General features: G+C 37.6%; 1 protein-coding gene across 3 annotated transcripts in view; it reads left to right on the forward strand.

Annotated features, from left to right (window-relative positions):
* The window catches only part of pard3ba (par-3 family cell polarity regulator beta a), a 166,906-nt gene that overhangs the window by 22,676 nt on the left and 121,971 nt on the right, over positions 1-22,259 (forward strand). For all 3 annotated transcript variants that reach the window (XM_079856494.1, XM_079856496.1, XM_079856495.1), the window contains exon 3: positions 20,575-20,743. In XM_079856494.1, coding sequence (XP_079712620.1) covers positions 20,575-20,743 — 169 coding nt within the window. The remainder of the gene's footprint in view (positions 1-20,574; positions 20,744-22,259) is intronic.

Genomic DNA, 22,259 nt, shown 5'->3' on the forward strand with positions numbered 1-22,259 from the left:
AGATTTTCTTAAATGTAAAAGTTCTAAGCACTTTGTTTTATGATCTGTCCTTAAAGGGGACATATCATGCTAAATCCACTTTTTTAGCCCTTAAATGCGTTTTGTTGTATATTTGGAGTGTTTAGAAGTACAGAAAAGTTTAAATTATTCTCTTCAGGTGCTTCGTTGATATCTTTATATTCTGTTTTGGCCTTATTTTTCAATCTGTTCCGATTTTTCTGTTATCTATAACGTTTTGTGAACTATCACGTCACAGTATTTGCAGCGGAACTGCCAAATAAGGACATTGACTTCCAGCCCAACACTTCGAGCAAGCCGCCATTTTTATTTCTCGCTGCAATTTTGTAGTCCAAGCTAAAAGATGCAGAAGTTACGAGAGGGTAAGTTAAAATGTTCGGTTGTTGGATGTAGTAACCCACACGCTTCATTACACCGTCTAATGTAGATGAACTGCCGTGCTTGTGACAGGGCGCATGTTTAACTGAAAGAACGAGCAGAGAGAGAGACCCGGTCTCGCGCGCGCTCGCACTCTCTCTCGGAGCCCGGCGAAAGTGTAAACAAGACATCACCGTCTCCAAACTAGACGCTGTCTTGCTCTCTCTCCCTCGCACATATTAATCAAAATAAATCGACACGATGGTAAAAGGTCGGAAGACCAAAGTTTCATGTGTAAATACAGTAACACACCATTGCGATACATCCATATGAAGACGTTGTTCTGCAGGTTCGTTGTCTTCATTTTCATCTCGCTCCGGCTCCGACTCTGGCTCGAACATGTAAGGCTGGCTGGACAAGTCTTCCGTTGTTGACATTTTGTTAATAACGTGTGAATAAAAAGTTTCTGTGCCGCTAGATAATCGTATCTCTGCTATCAAACTACAAAAATGGCCGAACGGGGTGGCGTTGAACCGAGTGTCACCTGGAGAGGGGGCGGGGTATGAAGTGTCTCAATTGTATTTAAAGAGACCGCACCAAAACGAGTTGCTCTCAGACGCACATCAGAAAAGGGGTAGAAAAGGGGCCTCTGGAGCTATAATAATGAGGAATTCAGACCCAAGCATTGCAGTTCCGCTTTATATAGACTACAAATGTATGATTTATATGTAAAAAGGAACGATTTAAAAGCATGATATGTCTCCTTTAAAGTGATTTTTTATTTATTTATTTATAATTTCATGAATAAATAGGATATTTCAATATTACAAACAATTTCTTTGCATTTATTTAGGATTTATTGTCAGTACTGCGCTCACAGGTCACATGGGTAAGGTACTTCGTTCTGTGTGTGGATGACCAAGTTCATCTGCCATTTTTGACCCTGGAAAAACCCTGAAAAGTCAACCGTGAGTGTTAATGTTATGGCAGTGGATTTTTCCTTGACATATTTTTATAGTAATATCATGGTATTTATTTTTTTTCTTCTGTGAGGGTTTCAGTGGATTATTCCCATCGTCTTATCGGTTATGCATATGATGAATGAAAAAAATGTACTGGGACTTCCTCTGCTCATTTATGATTCCATAACTTTCCACATTTGAAACAAAGTTTTTTTTTTTTTTTTCAAGTCTCTACTTACTTTTTTGTTTGACAGTTTCTCTTTGCTGATGAGAACAGCGTGTTTAACAACCATTCTGTGCGTTGAAGATTTCTTTCTTTCAGGTGGTCAGATGGCTTTATTATAGTGACCAAACCATCGGTGTGAAGGTCCTTGCACACTGAGTCCGAAATTTTCACATGCGTTTTTTCGTATTTGTGATTCGATGACTCTGAAATGTCAAAACAAACACCATTCAAAATGCTTGCTACGGATGCGAAAAACGCAGAAAATCGAACCTGATCCGAATTTTTTTATGACGGACTAAAGTTTCGGAGGCAGTGTGCAAGCGTGATTGACATAACGTGAGGCCGTATAAATTTTTTAATGTGCGAAAATTTCAGAAGCGAATAGGGCTGGGTAAAAAATATTGATTTCTCGATTTTAATCGATTCTTATTTTTACGAACCTATATCGATTCTTAAATCCCAAGAATTGATTAGTCATCCTGTTTGCAGTTGATGAATGAATGGAACATTGTAGCGCGCATCCCATCCAGTAAATCGCAATACTCTTTGTGCTTTGTTATTATTGATATGAAACAAAGTCTCAGATTTCAAATTACGTCCATTTTCTTACGAAATTCAAAAAAAATAAATATCGTTTTGGCGCTGTGGCGTGAGATCGCTCTGGCGCAGCTCAAGAGAAGCAGCAGCACATGATCTTCTCTTCCGCCTTAATAATACCAGTGACAGCGCCAAATAAACATGAATGAGCATCTGAAAATGTGTTAAAAGATAGAGTACAACTTATCGAAATCTGTACCATGTCACATGGAATCGCTCAATCAGTGTTTCAACCGTGGAAAGACGTCAGTAAAACAGCTTGCAAATAATGTCATGTAACGTCACATTTACCTCAGAAAAACCATATCCAGTGACCATAAACTCGTCAGTCAGCTAGAAAAATTAACTCTAGAGAGGAGCATTTTGTTAAATATATGCACCATATTACATATTCATTATAATTTTTAATGTTCTTCAATATTTAATGCATGTTTGAATAAATCTAGCAAGTTTTTATGACAGCCACCATTTAAATGTTTACATTTCATATAACTTTATTATTATAAAAATAAATAAGTGTAATTTACGTTTTTATACAAATCAGTTAATTTTTTTACCTTCAATATTATAGTAGGCTAATGAGGCCTATAGGCTACAACTGACTCCCATAGTTTACAGCATTAGTTATGAGATTTGTTAAGAGATTTGAAATTTGCCATGTATTGTACCTGATATCCAAAATAATCAATATTGAATCGAATCGGAATCGAATTGCAAGCTTGTGAATCGAAAATCGAATCGAATTGTGAAATTTGTGTCAATACCCAGCCCTAGAAGCGAATTTCGAACTCGGTGTGCAAGGGCCTTTAAAATTGTACTAAAATACTTCTGACCAACCATTCATAAACTTTTATTAGGAATTAAATCATGTTCTCATTCATCACACAAATGGTATGCACAATTGATGGGTATTTATGGTGTGTGGAGTTGGTATTTTTTTTCATAATTTTTTTTTTTTAGCACCAGTGCTTTAATTAATGTGCTGACATTACGCTTTAGTTTCCTTTCTAAACCGTTAAATCCATGTTCCAGGGTGCCAGCGGAGCTCCACGGCGTCTTCATTAGGCCTCACACACTCAGAAACACTTGACTGACAGCTTGAGAACGTTTCTCAAATCTCAGCTCATCCTCTTCACCGATAATTTGCTAACTCTTCACATAAGTGAGAAGTCACACATATCAGCGCTCCTCGTGCACCCCTTCAGAAGAGGTTAGCAAGCCAACCACGGCGAACACAACTAATAAAACACATTGTGCAAAACGCTCGACTACAATTAAAAAATCGTAAACCCGCACCTGGGTCCCTGCCCCGTCGACCAATCAGCAGTCATCACACCCTTCATTATTATTATTATCAATTTCCACAGGCGTTCGCTACTAATTAATTGTCTTAACGAATGGGCCTTTCTTGATGAGATAGTAATGAGTCTCAATAGCCCTCTTGAAACAGACGTGGTTTGTCTGGGCTGGATACACACGCTTATCAGATACATGCTGTCACCTCCTATTTCTCGGAGAACGTCTCAAAGCGTTGATGGATTGTAATTGTTTGTCTCTCATGGTTTAGCATAAAGTAATGGCTTTTATTAGAGATGCATATATTGCACTGGAACAAGGCTTCTTTCTGAGCTAGGCCACTTTATTTATTTATTTTTTAATTTCTGCGTGAAACAAGATATATAAGAAAAAAATATGGTGGGACTTTTTTTTAGGAGTTTTAGGATTTAAGAGTTATGACAGGTGGCTTTATCTATATATTTTGTCTTTTATATTTCTATATATCTGTCTATCCATCTATCCATCTGTCAAAAGTTTCGGGTGAATACATATTGAGAGACATTAATACTTTTATTAAGCAAATTAAATTGACCAAAAGTGACGGTAGCCTCTATTTCAAATAAATACCATTCTTTTGAACCTTTTTATTCATCAAATAATCCTGTAATAAAAAAATAAAATAATAATCTTTCCACACAAAAATAAAGTGGCACAACTGTTTTCGACATAGATAATAATCAGAAATGTTTCTTGAGCAGCAAATCAGCATATTAGAATGATCTCTGAAGGATCATGTGACACTGAAGACTGGAATAATGATGCTGAAAATTCAGCTTTCCATCGCAGGAATAAATTACATTTTATAATATATTAAAAAATAAAACACTCATTTTACATTGTAATAATATTCCACTATATTAAAGTAATTTTGATCAAATAAATGCCGCTTCGGTGAGCGTAATACTTAAATATCAATCTATATCTATAGGAAACACTGGACGGACATACAGATAGATATAGAAATATAAAGATACAAGATATGGATAAAAACACCTTTCGTATAGAGAGAATTCCTAATAGATAAAAAAAGTCCCAGCATATTTTTTTCCTTATATATCTTGTTTCACTTGGAAATGGGCCACTCACATGTGGATGTCCTGAACACTGTGCCGGAGGCTGGTACGGTGTGTGTTCATGTGTGCCCTCTGCTGGGAGATCAACACCTCCTATAGACCTTATTCAGAGCAGCGCCATGTTTTTTGTCAACTAAAATTTCTTGGAAAGATATTTTTCCAGTGTTTCATGAGCAGAACAATCCAAAAACACATTAAAATAACAGTACAGCCCATTGAAGAGATGCATGTCTGTCCCTCACAGCCTCGCTTTCATTCCCATTAGAAATCAAAGATGGCGCTGCTGTGAATAAGGTCTATGGCTGCTACCAGCGGGGTCTAGTTTAATGCTCTTCATTTTGTTTTGTCTGTTTTTCAGTTGCAATTTTAGTGACACGACCAATGATATTAACACGTTAAACCCCACACACACACACACACACACACACACACACACACACACACACACACACACACACACACACACACACACACACACACACTTTCGCCTGGATTGGATTTGCATCTCTTAAATATTTTATTGGAATTCCTAATGGGATTTCTGTCGTAATTGGAGCCAATCCTAACATATCCCAGTGGGATCATGTTAAATTCCTTAAGATTCAAATACGGTCCTAGTGGACAAACTGTTATTCGTACAGAGTTTTTTTATTCATATTTGACTCTCAGAGTCCTATTGGCTGTTGTGTTGCACTGTAAAAAGTGAACAGTTGGATCAACTTAAAAAAATTACTTCAATTGGTAACACCTAAAGAAATTAAGTTTTCTCAACTTAAATTATCACGTTTTTCATGATAAAACATGATAATTTAAGTTGAGAAAACTTAATTTCTTTAGGTGTTACCAATTGAAGTAATTTTTTTTAAGTTGATCCAACTATTCACTTTTTACAGTGTGGAATAACGTCTTCCTAATGGACATTTAAAGGAAATCCCATGGGAAACTTAAAAAAAGAAGATATTCTTTAAATTCTTTGGCATGTTTTACTCAGGCAATTTTTATTATACCGGGAATCATACTAGTCCTGTTGCTTTCTACAAGATCTGGTTTTTGTTTTGTGTAATGTTAAAAACATAAAGATATTTCCAATTAATATTCTCTTGGTTCCAAAATAATAAAATATGGAATCCTGTGCATGGTCCTTTTGGACTATTTTTGAGGTTACACTAAAACTTTTTTGGAAAATGACAGTATAATGTGTGTGTGGGGAAGGGGCGTTGGATGGACGGTTGATCAGGTCTGATTGACCTCTCAGTTTCCGGCTCGTTAGGTCTTGTGAGATGCCTGATTAGTGCTTTTGATTCCTCCTCCGTGCTTCTTTTTTCTGTGCATTCTTCCTTTTCCTGCAGGTCAGGCTTGAGGAACAAAGAGGCCACACATATAAGTGAGATGGACAACTTGCTTCCAGCTACTGGGATGTCAAACGCCTTGTAGTCAATTTGTCTCAAGCTGTGCTAGTGTGTATGTGTGTATGTGTGTGATTACTACCATAGCAAGGCTCTTAAAGCCAGAAAATGAACATCTCTGGCTTTTCTGAGCATCAGCATTGTTCCAAAAAACTGCCTACTGGTCTCAAAGCAGCACTAATGTGTTTTGGTCTCCATGGTAACTCCCTAGAAACCACGTTCTGCCGACTCCGGAGTGAAACATTTGTTGGTTACACTTTATTTTAATGTGTTCTGCTACAGTGCAATTATACATTTAAGTACTGAGTAATATTAATTAACTACATGTACTTACTATAGGGTTAGGTTAGAATTAGGGTTTATCTTAGGGTTAGTTGCATGTAATTATGCATCATTTAGTAACTATATGTAACACATGTAACAATCACACTCTAAAATACAGTGTTACCCATTTGCCCCCCCCCCCCCCCGACCTTCTCAGTGAATGTAATTTTCTTGTCTGATTCTGTCTCTTTCATTTATGCATGCCCATTTTTTTTTTGGTGTCTGAATCTATTAATTAATAAAAAAAAAAAAAATGCAAGTCATAGACTTGCATATACACTATTATATAAATAGTTATATGAAACGTTGCATTGGTGTAACTGTACATTTATTCATGCATTTATAGTACAATAATTATTAACCTATTTATTTATGTGTTTAGTTATTTTAGTGACTTTTTTATTTATTTTATTTTTAATTTTTTAAAAAGTGAGAGCTTTAAAAAAATAGCTTTTTTGGTCAAAATTCTTGATATTCATGATATTTTAAAAAGCTTACTAAACCTTGATGTGTTTTTACAAAAACAACAATAAAACCAAACATAATGAATGCATTTTTCTTGCACATTTTCATCATCACTTCATCTTGGTGATAATTTGTCATTGACCTAGCTGCGTGATTCCCTGCCGCTCAGACGTGCGAACGAAACACCACAGCGAGTTTCAGCTCTGAAATCGAGCTCACACACATTCAACATGTTTCCAGACGTGTGTCGCAGCCGCGATTCCTCATAAACCCCCCGAAGCACAGATCTGAACGGAGAACAGCCCCCTCCACACACACTCACACACAGACGCTTTGATTTACTGCAGGTTCCAGTAAAAGGCAGCTGCGCTTGCACAGCGCACCCCGCGACGTGACAGGTCTTATTATTATTTATAAGCATTCATAAAGAGAAAGGGTAAATTTGTCATTAATCTTACACACACACCATATAGGCCCGGGGGGATTTTGGCACATTGTGCTTCCCACAAAGTAGCTCACGTTAAAAAAGCCCACTCATTCATCAAGAAGCTCATGCAAACACATCCGTCATGTATTTTCCCCCCTTCCAACGGTCTAATAATTAGCGCTCTCTAATGCTAAGCTAATGCCAGCTGCTCTCTTTCACCCTCTCGTAAGAGCCTCGTTCAGTGGCACATTTGCCCCCCTCAGAGGCTCCGGAGGGGCTGGCGCTCAAATGGAAGGAGTGATTAAAGAGAGGATACCTGTGGAGCTGTGCCGCCACAATAACCATTTCCTCTTTGACCTGCCATCGCTCTCACATTCTCACTTTTCCCGTTTCTTTCTTTGCTTTATTCCCCTTTGTAATACGTCATTTTCATTTCCATTTCAATTCCTTTACAGCACAACTTTTCAGATTTTTTTTTGTTGAAAAGTACCCTCTGAGATTTTAACTTTTAATATTTCAATAATTTAGTGATACATTTGCATGTTTGAGGTTCTCTGATATTGGTTAATGTTCACATGCAAGGAAACATAACATTATATTTTATTACTATGTTTTATTTTGATTGTCTATTTATTTAATTTTTTAAATATATATATATATAGGCTGGCAAGGCTGCACAACTCAAGAAAATGTCTTGCTACAGCTGACACATCCAGACACAAGAAAAGACTTTGGCAATAGTTCATTTTAAGGATTCACTCTTGGAAATATGGAAATACTATTGATTTTAGGATTGTGTGTGTATGTGTGTAATGTTTTACACACATACACATACATGTTAGCTTTTCATGTTTTATGGGGCAATTCCATATACATATATATATTTATATTTTACATTTCTGCATTTTTACATTTTTAAAAAACATCACTTTGTATGATTTATAAGCCGTTTTCCTCATGGGGACAAAGACATCTCACTCACTCACACACTCACTCACTCACTCAATCACACACTCACTCACTCACGCGCTCACACGCGCTCACTCTCACTCACTCGCTCGCTCACACTCACACTCACTCACACGCTCGCTCGCTCACACTCACTCAGACACACACTCACTCACGCTCTCACACTCACACACTCACTCACGCGCTCACTCGCTCACTCAGTCACTCACTCACACTCTCTCACGCTCGCTCGCTCACACACTCACGCGCTCACTCTCACTCACTCGCTCAGTCACTCACACTCACTCACTCACTCACTCACTCACTCACACACACACTCACGCTCTCACACGCGCTCGCTCTCGCTCGCTCAGTTGCTCACACTCACTCACGCTCGCTTACTCACACTTACACTCACTCGCTCACACACTCACTCACTCACGCGCTCACACTCTCTCTCTCACTCACTCGCTCACTCACTCACTCACTCACACACACTCACACTCACTCACTCACTCACACTCACTCACACTCACTCGCTCACACTCACACTCACTCACTCACTCGCTCACACACTCACTCTCACTCGCTCACTCGCTCACTCACTCGCTCACACACTAACTCACGCGCTCACACTCTCTCTCTCACTCACTCGCTCACACACTCACTCACGCGCTCGCTCAGTCACTCACACTCACTCACTCACACTCTCTCACTCACTCACTCACTCACTCACTCACTCACAGTGTGTGTGTATATGCTATATCTCAAAATGTATAGTATTTCTATGATACCATGATTGCACCGTGGTACTTCTTTTAGTTAGTCTCTGGTGGCCCGTCAAGTCATGTTCTCTCGTTATCTGACACTTACCACTACATTACTGCAGGTTTCCAGTGCATATGGTAGAATTAGGCGTCTCTCTCACACACAGACGCATGCAGAGCTGTAGGTGTGTTTGATTAGCAGGGGTCAGGCGTCATGTTCTCTTCAAAGACTGGGAATGAGGTGCTTCATTTCCTGAGTGTTCACAGCCTGTCTTCTGTGTTTCCAACACTTTGTTAAAGAGGAATTCAACTGAAATTAGAAATGTGTGTGTGTGTGAGAGTATGAAGCAAAAAATAAGTGAGAGTAAATAAGGAATAAATTATTAGGCTGCCATGGCATAAATATGAGAAAATAATAATACATTACTTTTTTACTGAACATAGTCATCTTCTTATCACAATGCTTTGTATTAAATTGATAAGCCTTATTGCTTTTAGAAAATGGCAGCAGCAGTAATATGCTAAAAAATATTAAATAAATCCAATAATTCTTTTTTTTCACTCAGTGATATAGTTTATTAACATATCTAAAGTATAAATATATACTTTATATAAACAAGTGATTGGCACATTAATATACAATCCAGTTGTAATGCAGTCACATTCATAATATATCAGCTTTGAACTAATATGATTTCATTTTAATTTAAAAAAAGTGTATACACACATTATGCATTCATATATGCATGCATTCATGCATTTAGTTTTTTATTTGCATTTATGTATGCATTTATTTACATTTATTTATTTTTGTTTATTTATACATTCATTTGTTTATTTCAGAATACTTTTTCAAATAATGTTTCTCTACTACAGTATTCTTTTAAAAAGTAATCTTTTTTTATCATTTTATTTATAATTGAATAATTTATAACAACATAATTTGATTTATTATTTTAATTAGAAAATGTGAGTGCTACTTGCCTTTTTGCCTTAGCAAACACCACCAGTAACATATTAGACATAGACTAGTAGACATAAAAAAAACCTTAAACTATGTTGCCATGTAAACTGATTTTTTTTCTGTGTGTAATGAACACTTGAGCGCTCGAATGTGTGTGTGTTTTAGTGGTTATCCAATACTGCGGTCCAGGTGTTTCTTTTCGAGAGGTAATCTCACACATCTGGAGCCGATGTTCAGCACACACATGGCGGCCGGTCTCAGATTAGTCTGGTCTCCTTCTTAATCCCTGTAATTCCAGCCTTGTTTGCACAGCATCACCCGCAATCACATTCCGAGGATTTTACCTGTGTTTGTGTGTGCCGAGGGTCTGTTTGTGAAGGCCTCGGCGCAGGTCACATGGGTGTGATTGATGTCGATGCCCCTCTGTGGGCGATCACGGCGGGAGATTTAGAGAGACTTTTTGTCAGGTTTATTTGTCATCTAGAGCGAGAAAGAGGAGAGATTGAGAAGATGGAAGACTATACAGTGAACGGGAGCGAAAATTAGGAAAGTGATATAAAGTAGGCTCGATGATTTCTGCCATGCAAAAACACTGACAGTCATAAAATCCAGCTATAAAAAGGGAATTTACGGTATACTGCGGAACGGCAAGGAATTTGGCAAAAAATTTAAAGAATAAATCACAGTGTGGACTTGTGTCTGTGAATATTAAGGCGAGACACGGCAGGCAAAAACATCGTTTTTTTTTTTTTTACTGGTCAATTTTGAGATTTTTGGATATTTGTCTTCAGTAACATGTCTTCTTTCAGACTTGTGGTGAAAAAAAGTCAGAAATACACATTTAGGTCTTTATTTTACTACACTTTGTCTGTTTGCGTCTGTAGATTTCTCATAAATTCAACAAAAGTTGCCGTTCTTAATCATCATGCCGCTCCACGATCGCTGTCTGCTCCCTGTCATCACACACACCGATGGAAAGCTCTCTCTCTTCACTGTACAATGCTGTTGGATCCAAATATGGTCATTTCCTTTTTATCAGCAACCAATCGTGAAAGTAAAAGGGCTGAATGCGAAATCTCATTGGCTGATGATAAATCTTTAAAGCCCGTTTTCTCAAAATTACCTTTCTCTCATACTCCAAGTCCGAAATCTCCACTTCAGTAGCACCTATATACACCAAACATCCCAGTCTTGTACCTAGTTATATTATGAAGACATTTACAGAGGGATTTGTAAATATTTTATTCCTAGCCTGATTTATATAACATTTTATAAAAAAAAACATGGCGAAAATCATTTTTTTAAGGCTATTGACAGTATATTCTGATTTACAGGATAACAAAAGTAGATATCCATAAATCCCTCTGTAATTTTTTTCCCCATCTAATGTGTGAACAGAATGAGAAAATCATTTTTAACCTGGCTTTATCCAATACTCAGATTTCGTTTTTTTAAATATATGCAAATGAGTTCATATTTAATTAGATATTGCCGAATTTGCATATTTAAACATTAAATTACAGAATACTTGTAATACATTTTTTTTCTCATCTTAATATAGGTAATCAACTGGGAAAGTTTCATGGTGATATCTGCTAGTTAAATATTTTACCCTATTCACCTGTAGTGTCTCGCCTTAAACCACAAAAAGCTCAATATTTACATATGATGCCTGCTTGTTACACATTAACACATGAACATCATCTCCAGATCTGCTGTGAGACTCATTTCATTTGAGAAAAACTATCATCAGATACACACAGAAACTCAAAGGTCTTCCCACAGCCCACCAAAATAAAAGTTTGGTTTACCTTGAAGAAATTATGTCTGAAATATGTTATTGTTGTTCAACAGAATGTACTTCTCAAAGTAAAAACAGCAACGATAATAGTTTATTAAATCATTACTTTAAGGAATATCAACATTTTTCAGCCATGTTTTAATTCAAGCAGTATTACAGTTTTTCTCGATTGCTTAAACACTCTAACCAGGTTTTTGAACTAAAATTTCTAAAACATAACGCCATTTATCACAAAGCACACCCATTTCACTAAACTATAAACACTATTCCCTGTTTTGACACATGAGTCAGATTTGTTGAACTGTCACTGCAAAACTCTACACACAAATCCCTTCATTTCTCATTGCTTAGACCATGTTGTCATTTAGAAAGCACTAGCATTCAAAATTGTTCACTCAAGTCAGCACAGCTTCAGCTAAGTTAGCACACAATTACCCAAGTGGAAACACTAAGAGTCAAAATTTAACACACATCAATCAGAACCTTCAATAGATGTATAAAAGGGCCCAAATCAGTTTATTGCATTTTGGAACAATGGATCCAGAAAGACATGAAGGAAGAGGGATACGAATGAGGAGGAGGAAGGGCAAGGACAAGAAGACAAGCAGTCTCAGATGAAATTCAAGCCACTCTAGTTGCCCATGTCTTTGTCAATGGCATGACTATGAGGGAGGCTGGGCTACGAGTAAGGCCAAATTTGAGTCGCTTTACCGTCTCCTCGAGAACCTTCAGGGAGGTGTGGTGGCAAACAAAATTCTATCACTGAATAAGAGACAAACATTTCCAATAGTCTTTGATGAGGTTTATTTTCTTGCAAGAAAAGGCCAGCAGTCGTACAGTCACACAGTGTGGCTGCAGAGTGTGACAGTGAAGGGAGGGCATCCTTCTCCTTTATAGTCTTGACTCCCAGAATGTTATCTTTCTAGGCAAATGATGGTATTTCAACCATATGTGGAACATTCTTAGACGTGTCCATCATATTGTATCCTTGAGTGGAGGCCCTCCTGTCACGACCAACACTCTTTACCATTCCAATACGATTCGAATTCCATATTAGAATATGGTTTGTGTGTGCTCTTTTACTGTCATATGTTGGTCACACACATCTTACTGTAAGTAAATATAAAAAAAAAAAATTAGAGGAGAGAGTAAAAAAAAGAGTAAAAAAAAAAAAAAAAAAAAAAGAGTAAAACAGAAAAAAAAAAATATTTTTGTGTGTGTGTGTTTTCTGTGTATGAATACAAATGTGCCAATGTATCCACTGGTTGTGTCTTTTGTGTTCATCATGTGAAAAGGTTTGTGAGGGGGGAACCACAAGCAACATAACTTACCAGTTTTGGAAATGTTGTTTTGAATTTATTGTACCAGTGTCTTAGACTATGTTGTAGTGTGTGTGATTTTGAGGGCTTGTGTGTCCTGTCTGAGGGCAAAGTTTGTTTTTTCAGCAAGAGTGAATGGTTTTGAGTGTAGAGCTTCATTTTGACCTGAAAATAGGATGTTTGGGGAATTGGGTGAGACGTTAAGGATTTGTGTTTATAGTTTTGAGAATACGAGGCATAGTTTCAAGAAATGTGTTTAAGCAATCGAGAAAAACTGTAACGTTTTTGATAATAAATTTGTATTAGATTATAAAATGTGAAATCTATGTGTAAATCAATTTCAACACAGAATTTCAGAAAAAACACATTTCATAGGGAAGTATTATTGTAAAAAATATGATAAATTATTAAAATATTAAAGTTTTATGAATTAAATTGATCCCTAAACATCCTTTTAGATTCTTAAAATGGAATTAAAACGAATTAAATTGAAATTATTCTTTTTTTTAAACTGACTGAATTTCATAGGCCCCATAATAAAGGAAGGAGAATTCTGGAAGATAAACTTGAAATGATGATGTTGAGCTCACAGCTCTATTTCAGAACTAGTGACCTGCCTGACGTCTTACATCAGCTGTTTAAAGATGATCCTGCTCTCCACCATAACACTCAAAATCATCATAATTTAGCAATGGCGAATGACCTAGGCGTTGATTGGCAGGTGGGGTTGGCATGGCAACAGGTTCCATCTCTTATTAGCATGCAGGTGGAGAGCAGGTAATGGATTACAAGAGGAAGTGACATTAGTCAGCAGTGTTTGACATCATGTTCCCTCAGGCCGATATCTGCGGTTCCGCCGAGAGAAAAGAGGGCGAGGTGGCTGCTAACTCCAATGCAAATCAATTCACAGGGTTTGTTTCTCGAGTGAGAGGAAAGTTTGTGCCAGCTGAGTAGTTTTAAGAAGTTGCAGGAAGGTTTCAATATTGGTTGGGCAATTGGTTCTTCTCTGTGTGGCCTGTTTGTCCATCTTTCTTTAAGACTAGTATTCCACTTAGGGCTGGGCGATATGGACCAAAAGTCATATCCCGATATATTTAGGCTGAATATCGATATACGATATATATCCCGATATTTTTTCCGCAAAGTGAGAGCAAATGTTCAGTCAAAGTCAAAGGCAAATATGACATGTTAAAAGTAGTTTTATTGAAACCAGCTATTTCAGTGAACAGATGCAAAATCAAATGAATAAATAATAAACAGGTTTCTTCACCTTAGGGCTGCACGATTATGACAAAAATCATAATTGCCGATTATTCCCTTGTAATTGTTATTTGCGATTTATTAATTATGATTATCAAAGTTTACATTGAATATATATAAACAAATTTTGTGTAAACATGTTATAATTTGCCTATATATATATATATATATATATATATATATATATATATATATATACACATATATGTATATATATATATTTTTTTTTCCCCTTTACTTAACATGAATTGTAAGAATATGACTAATAGTAAAGACTAGTACTAATAAATAAACATTAGGCCTATGCTAAAGCTATTAAATAGCAGTCCCAAACTAGTTTTTGTTAATGCAATGTTGGTATGAGCCACTACAGTCATTTAAAAATATTAAAAAAATAACACAAAGAAAAATAGTGGCATTTTGGGGTTAATATGGAAACGACAGTTACCATGGTGAATACACAATATTAACAAGAACTGTTAATGAAACATGGAAACTGCTCCTGGTGAATAGAATGAAAATCATACCTGCATTACTTTTATTTAGTGTAATTTACAACGTAACGGCGTTGCATGCTCATAGTTTATTTCGATACACAGCGCGCGTCGCCGCATTTGTGCGTGCAATTGAGTGTGCGCTACGAGCACAGGATAACGGCTGACAGGACAAGAAAGTCCGTTTTTCTGAGGTGAAAGACTTTATTTCAGCGTACACTTATGTCACTGCCTGGTAGTTCCTATTGTGCTGGGTTTTCTGAAGTAGTCATGATTCGCCTCTCATAACATGCTCTAAACACACACGCAAACTGGAAAAGGAGGAGCGGAGGCGCGGGGAGCAGAGCGCAAATTTGAACTATATCGATATATGCGATATGGTCTAATTTCATATCGCATTTAAAAATATATCGATATATTTTTTATATCGATATATCGCCCAGCCCTAATTCCACTGAACACGTTTGAGATTAAATAAGGTGCCGACAGTGAGCCAGACCCGATCAGCCAACATCTGGGTCTGACTTTACTGATGCTCTTGTTTCTAAATAGAAAAAACTATGATTTTGTCTCACAATTTTGACATTATATGCCACAAAATCAGTTGTATATGTCAGAATTGTGACTTCATCTCACAATTATGACTTTTAATGGCACAATGACTTTATATATGATAATTGTAACTTTATATGCCACAATTGACTTTATATCTCACATTTTTTACTAGGGCTGTCAAACGATTAATCGCGATTAATCGCATCCAAAATAAAAGTTTGTGTTTACATAATATATGTGTGTGTATGGAGTATAACTAGATGTACCGCATGGCGGTACAAAATATGACCGCCGCTCAGGCCTGCACTGGCTTTCCACAAAAAATATACTTATACATACTAAGTATGAAAAATCTGTGATTTTTTTTTTTTTTTTACCTCCCATTCAATTTCTACAAACCTCTACCAAACGGTTGAGGTACCTGTTGATGGTAAAAGTCAGTTATCTGACTTTGGCATGGGTTTGTTGTGTTTTACTGAAATAAAAAACATTTTTTCCCCAAAAAAGTGGTTTTATCTTGTAGCCCTGGTCCCAGAGTTTTAAAAAAACAATGTTAACAAAATTAAACTCATTCCCACTGTACATAGTAGAACACTTAAGTAAATGTCCCATTGAAATTAATGGGATTTTATGGATTTAGGTGAAGAAAGTGTACACATAATACATTTTGGTCTGTACCATGAAGAGAAAACTGATTCAACTATATAAACTATATATTTTCTGAAAGCGTAGACTCTCAGGATGTGATCTAACATGGCATGAAACATGTCCCACCCACCTCATTAGTATACTGCCCAAGCATTACACATTGGGTATTGGTAAATCGGGTATATGGCTGATACCTAAAAAAAGTAGTAGTATGTGCATGTCTGTCTGTGTGTGTGTGTATGTGTGTGTGTTTGTGTATGTGTGTGTCTGTGTCTGTGTGTGTGTGTGTCTGTGCGTGTATGTGGGCGTGCGTACATGTGTGTGCGCGTGTGTGTTTGTGTGTGTGTGCGTGTGGATGTCAGTGTGTGTGCATGCTTGCGTTTGTTTGTATTCCTGCATGTGTGTGTGTGACAGTATCATCCTAAACCAGCAACCCTTCGCTCAACAGCACCATCTACAGGCCGATGAGTGTACAGTCACTAAATGTGCACATAAATGAATTTATTTTATACCCCCCCATGGATGAAATTCTACGAAACTTAGCATACCCCCAGAGGATGTCAAGTTAATCATACACATGAAATATGGTGCAGTTCTGAACATCTCAACTGAAGATAGGGGCGATTAAAGCAGAATAATATTGCATTTTCATTTTTTATGGGAGGGGCGCAAATCACAAGTGAGTGATTATGGGCTAGGTTGATGTGGGCCCTTAAGAGCAACATACCATAAAAATTTCTTCATCCTCGGTGCCACGGTTCAGGTAGTTATTTAGGAAAAACTGCATTTTTTGGGTTTGGGGGGGCCCAGCGCGGGGGGGGAGTGGCCCCCGGGGACCAAATGAAATTTTTCCGTAAAGTCTAGTGGGGCTACATGCCCACCAAATTTCATGTTCCCCGGTGTTTCGGTGTCCCTGGTATCGTTGACGAAAAATTCAGTAGAAAAAACAAAAAAACCTTTGACAATCCCTATATGACCGCTTTCGCTAGCTACGCTAGCGGCGGTCATAATTATTTTCTATATATAAATACACACACATGCATATATATTTAAGAAAAATGTGTTATTTATATATAAAATATTTATATATAATATAAATTATATATAATATAAATATATATACACAGTATATACATGCAAATATTTCTTAAATATATACATGCATGTGCGTGTATTTATATATAGAAAATAATTATACACCGTACACACACATATATTATGTAAAAACAAACTTTTATTTTGGATGCGATTAATCACGATTAATCGTTTGACAGCCCTATTTTTTATTTTATATCTCACAATTAAATTATGACTTTTAGGCGTGGTTTCATATATGACATTATTATATATGTCTTTATATATAACATTTATGTGATTTTCCTGTAGCTCAAACAGTTGAGCGTTGGCGCTTGCAACGCCAAGGTCATGGGTTCGATTCCCAGGGAAAGCAAGAACTAATAAGAATGTAAATGTGTACTTGAAATGCAATGTAAGTCGCTTTGGATAAAAGCGTCTGCCAAATGCATAAATGTAAATGTTATATCTCTCAAAACAGAGGCTAGCTAAAAAAAAAAAAACTGGATTTACCCTCCTGTCCAAAAACAGAGCCTGAATGTCGGATTGGAAGCCCTTCTGCCGGTGGAGTTCTCGCCACCTTTTGAACGCTTTTCTGATGTAAATTTGAGACTTCGTGCGTTCCTTCTCCTTTTCCCTATTCTTTGTTATTTGTTCACCGGAACGTCGTCTCTTTGGCCGCGTGTCGGCCATATCAAAATTCTCAAGAATTTACAATTTTAACGTTAGTCGTTGTTGTTAGGACATCTCTCCTCTAGCTAACTTCCCTCTTCATGCTTCTCTCTCCTCCACTCCCCACCCACACACCCCCCTTCATGTGCACGCGCACTAACCCCCCAACCCCAAATCATTCTTGTCGGTTATTGGCTGGAACACTGTTTGTTATGTTTCGTGGTCCAGGCTGGGCCAGTTTGTTTTTGTTGCCCTTTGTGAAGCCTGGGCTGTCTACAGAGACCGCGTTTTTTACATTATGTTCAGGGGACAGGCAGCTAGCGGATAGTGAGGAGATGTTTGCTGGATGTGACAAAAAATGTTTTGGCCTAAAAAACGCGTTAGAGCACCTTTAATATCTCAATTGTGACTGTATGTGGCACAATGAGAATTTATTAGACAGTTTTGACTGGTTATCTCACAATTTTGAATTTATATGCCACAAAAGTGACTTCATTTCTCACTGTGACTGTTTTAAAATGATTATTTTTATTTAAAAGCTGAGAGTGGGTTCATGTTACGGCCCTCACGAGGACATCTGTGACCTGCCATCCATCATTAACACTATTCCATTGGTGTTTTAAAGTGTTATGCAGCTTATCGCCCAGCTACTGTTATGAAGGAAGGAGTTTTCATTGTTTATGTCCAGTTTGCTGCTCTGTGATCAGCTGAAATTGACATGCGCTCTTTTCAGTGAGTCACACACCACGACAATCCTTCAGGAATAATGTGCAGTGTGTGTACAGTGATGAATATCTCAGCTTGCACGCTTCAGGCCCAGAAACAGAGTTTGATCAGGTATGAAGCACTTAGAGGAAGACGCACAGAAAGACGGCCATCTATCAAACCCGTGAAGAAGTGATTCCCTGAGATTACTTTTTCCCTCTCTCTCACTTTTTGCCATCTGATCTGGACGAGTTCGGTTTATTTTTCAGCACGAGAAACGTCAGCCCATCGAATCACACGGACCGGGGCTCGGGGAGCGTGGCGCAATATTTCCCCATGATTGATGATGCGTATTCCTGTCGCGTGTCACCAGTTATTGTTTTCCTGAAAAACAGTTACGGATGCAGATGACTTCATATCGAGCTCCCTTAGTTCTCACCCTCCCGCGCTCGCTACCTGCGCTCGCCGTTGAGGTTTTTTGTCTTTCATTAAGCCATTGTTTCCTCTGCCAGGCCTTTGACGTGATTGGAAAGGCGAGCGCGGGCAAAGAAGGGAAGTGCTAATTCATTATTCCCAGGCGAATGAATTCATCAGCCGCCACGGCTTTATGGCCGCTTGTCAACGTGCCAATCCGAGACGGTCAGAGTCCACGGCGGGCGCACACGTATTCTCTCTCATTACCGCCAACTTCCTCTCGGCTCATAACGCTACCGTGACATTATGTTTGACAGCTTCTGATTCCCTTGTCACATCTAATTTGACCATTGATGCTTAACGCACGTGCTCACAAACACAGACACCTGTCAGCTCAGATTTTATTTTTTAATTTCATTTTATATTTGTTTATCACACTGTAAGCTATCTCACCCGAATGCATTTCACACACAAGCTCTCAGAGTCTGATCTAAAGACAATTAAAGTATGGTTGCCTGTGTAATGTGTCTAATTATTGTCTGATGGTTGTGTACATTAATTTGTCTGTAATTGCTATTTTTTTCACCCCGTATGAGACACCTGCATGAATAATAGCATCTCTCAGCGAGAGATAAGTGCGTGGGTGTGTATTTTCTGAACAGCATATTACTATACTCCTTGCAATATATTTGCAGTATGCATGCAGTTTGCTAAGTTTCTGAATGCATGAAATATCAGGATTACCTATATTTACCAACATGTGAACGGCGAACAGTCCACGGAGTGCTGTATCCCACAATGCAATGCTCTCAACTTGACCTTTCCAGTGTGGTGACTGAACCAGCGGTTGCATCAGCTGTGATTTTTAACATGTTCTTCTTGATTCACTTTGTAATTGGACTACCAACATCAAGACATGTTAAATATATTAATGTATTTCTATTTAAATGAATTTATAAATATTTTTAATGTTTAATGCAATTTTAAATTTAAATTTTAAATCATTTTATTTAAATAATAAATCAATATATATATTTTTAAGTATTTCTACAATACTTTTGTGAAAAATATTTGATTTTCATTTATAACAATATTTTAAATCAAGCTTTAAAACTTATTTTAATATTTGAGACAATAACTGGACACACTGATGGCTGTGACTGAATGTTTGACTTTTGATATCTGTTGTCATCTAATATGATATATTGCATTCAGATGTTTTTATGTGTGACTGAAGTGTCCAAATATATTTTGGGGCCACAATAACTCATTTTGCTCAGGAGTCTTAGGAGTTTCACATTCACATACTGCAATCACTGTATTCTTTGCAGTCTTACGTTTCCAGTAATTTTGAAACACAGTTGACATTCCAGTTTTTCATTCAGGGCTTTGCTCTGAGTGAGAATGAAATATCAGTATTAGATTATGACACAGTATCATCCTTTCTACCTTCCAAAGAACACCTTTTGCATACGCTTTTGAGCTTTATGAGCTTGAAGAAATATGACAAATTCAATATTAGCAGTCACATGCTGTAGTTCATGTTGGGTATGATTCATGGGATGGATTTTGTTCAAAACAAACAAAGAAAACCGTTTGATCGATGCACACATAGTATACTAGTACCTGAAGTTCTCTTTGTTTTCAACATTGTGTGTCTCTTGTGATGCCCTCGTAAAATATAAATATATTGTGTGTGTATATATATTTTCAGCTGTGTGTCTTGTTTGTTAGTTAAGTTTCTTCTTGTCTGTCCTCAGCTGAAGGCTGTGTACGAGAAGATGGAGCTCCAGCAGAGGGCGATGGTGAGTCCCGGGGGGAGTGTGGGGTCGGGTCTCTCCAGCCCTGACCACTCTGAACCCGAGCTCAGCGTCCTACAGCCCGACCTGGGCAGCGAGATCGAGGTCACCACATCTGCCCTCAAATCAAGTACGTATGTCAGCGCTAGAATTCACATGTCCGCATCAATCAAAAACAAAATCCAGAATAGAATCATGCTAAACATTTTATTTTATTTTATTTTATTTTATTTTATTTTATTTTATTTTATTTTATTTCATTTTATTTCATTTTTATTATAAAATTATTCTATGTATTTTACAATATATAATTCTTCTGTCACATAGTAAGATCTCAAATCTATTCGTCTTATACTGAATACTTCTACTTTGGTCAAAGAGAGATTAAAAAGGCTGTAAAATCAACTTTAGGTGAGTGAGGTATATTTGTGGGTTCAGTTTGAATCGCTGAAACCTCGAAGGGTTAAACAATACTCTGCTTCCCACATGCTCAAGTGTCTTTCATTCCCAGCGACCACAGACCGACTGAATGGAGAAAACATCTGTATGTGCACATCGGCATGAGTGTGTGTGGTGGTTTTAAAGTGTGTGTGCGGTATAAAGTTTTCATAGTTATGTGTGAACTTGTGTGCATGTGTGGTTGCATTAGTTGCAGCCTATAATTGAGCTGATTTTGTGTGCATGTTTGTGTGGTTTGGTGTTAACTTGTGTGTTTTGAAACAACATGAGGGTGAATAAATGATGACAATTTTTATTTTTTCGGGTGAACTATCCCTTTAAAAATCCTTAGTGACCACCCATGATGCCCTAGCAACCATTTGTGTCACAGACGACTGTTAAAGTGGCTAACGCTCGCTCAATGTTCGACTGTCACAGCTGTATCAATTCAAATTAATGCAAATGTTACACTTGCCATTTCTGAATCCATCATTGTGACTGCTCACTCAGGCTTGCCCTGGCTAACCTTCCCATAATGCCCCTCTCTGAAGCCAGACTGCAGGCAGATGTCCCTGTGTACACCTCAAGCACTACGATGTCATTACATTACAAAAAGCCCACTGTCAGCTGCACACACAATGCTCGTCTCGCTCATTTATCAATTAAATGATGCTGAGGACAAAGAAACCGTGCCCAATGTAGTTTAGTAGCCGTGCCGTAGCGCTGGTGTGTGTGTGTGTGTGTGTGTGTGTCAGCACTTGGGATTTGATGTTGAAACGTAACCGAGGCGATAGGGAAGTCAAAAGAAGAGTCTTATTGAATCAGTGGCACTAAGGAGGAGGAAAAGCCTTCATGGGATCAGGGGTAACTTAATTAGTGTGTGTGTGTGCACGTGTGTGTGTGTGTGTGGGGTGCAAACAGGACTAAATGGCAGCATTTGAATGAGTTCATGCTTGGCCAGACCTCAGTTAACTTCTGAACAGTGTACACTGGTAATCTGATTAGGTGTGTGTGTGTGTGTGGGGGGGGGGGTTACGTTGCTATACTTTGAGGGCAAATTTGTCCCCAGAAGTTTGCTATATATGACCAAACATTTTATTCATGTTTTTTATTAAATAATAAAAAAAGAATGCTCTGGTTAAAGGGATAGTTCACCCAAAAATGAAAATTAGCCCATGATTTACTCACCCTGAAGTCATCCTAGGTGT

This window comes from Squalius cephalus, assembly GCF_949319135.1.
Source record: "Squalius cephalus genome assembly, chromosome: 2".
Classification (NCBI taxonomy): Eukaryota; Metazoa; Chordata; class Actinopteri; order Cypriniformes; family Leuciscidae; genus Squalius; species Squalius cephalus.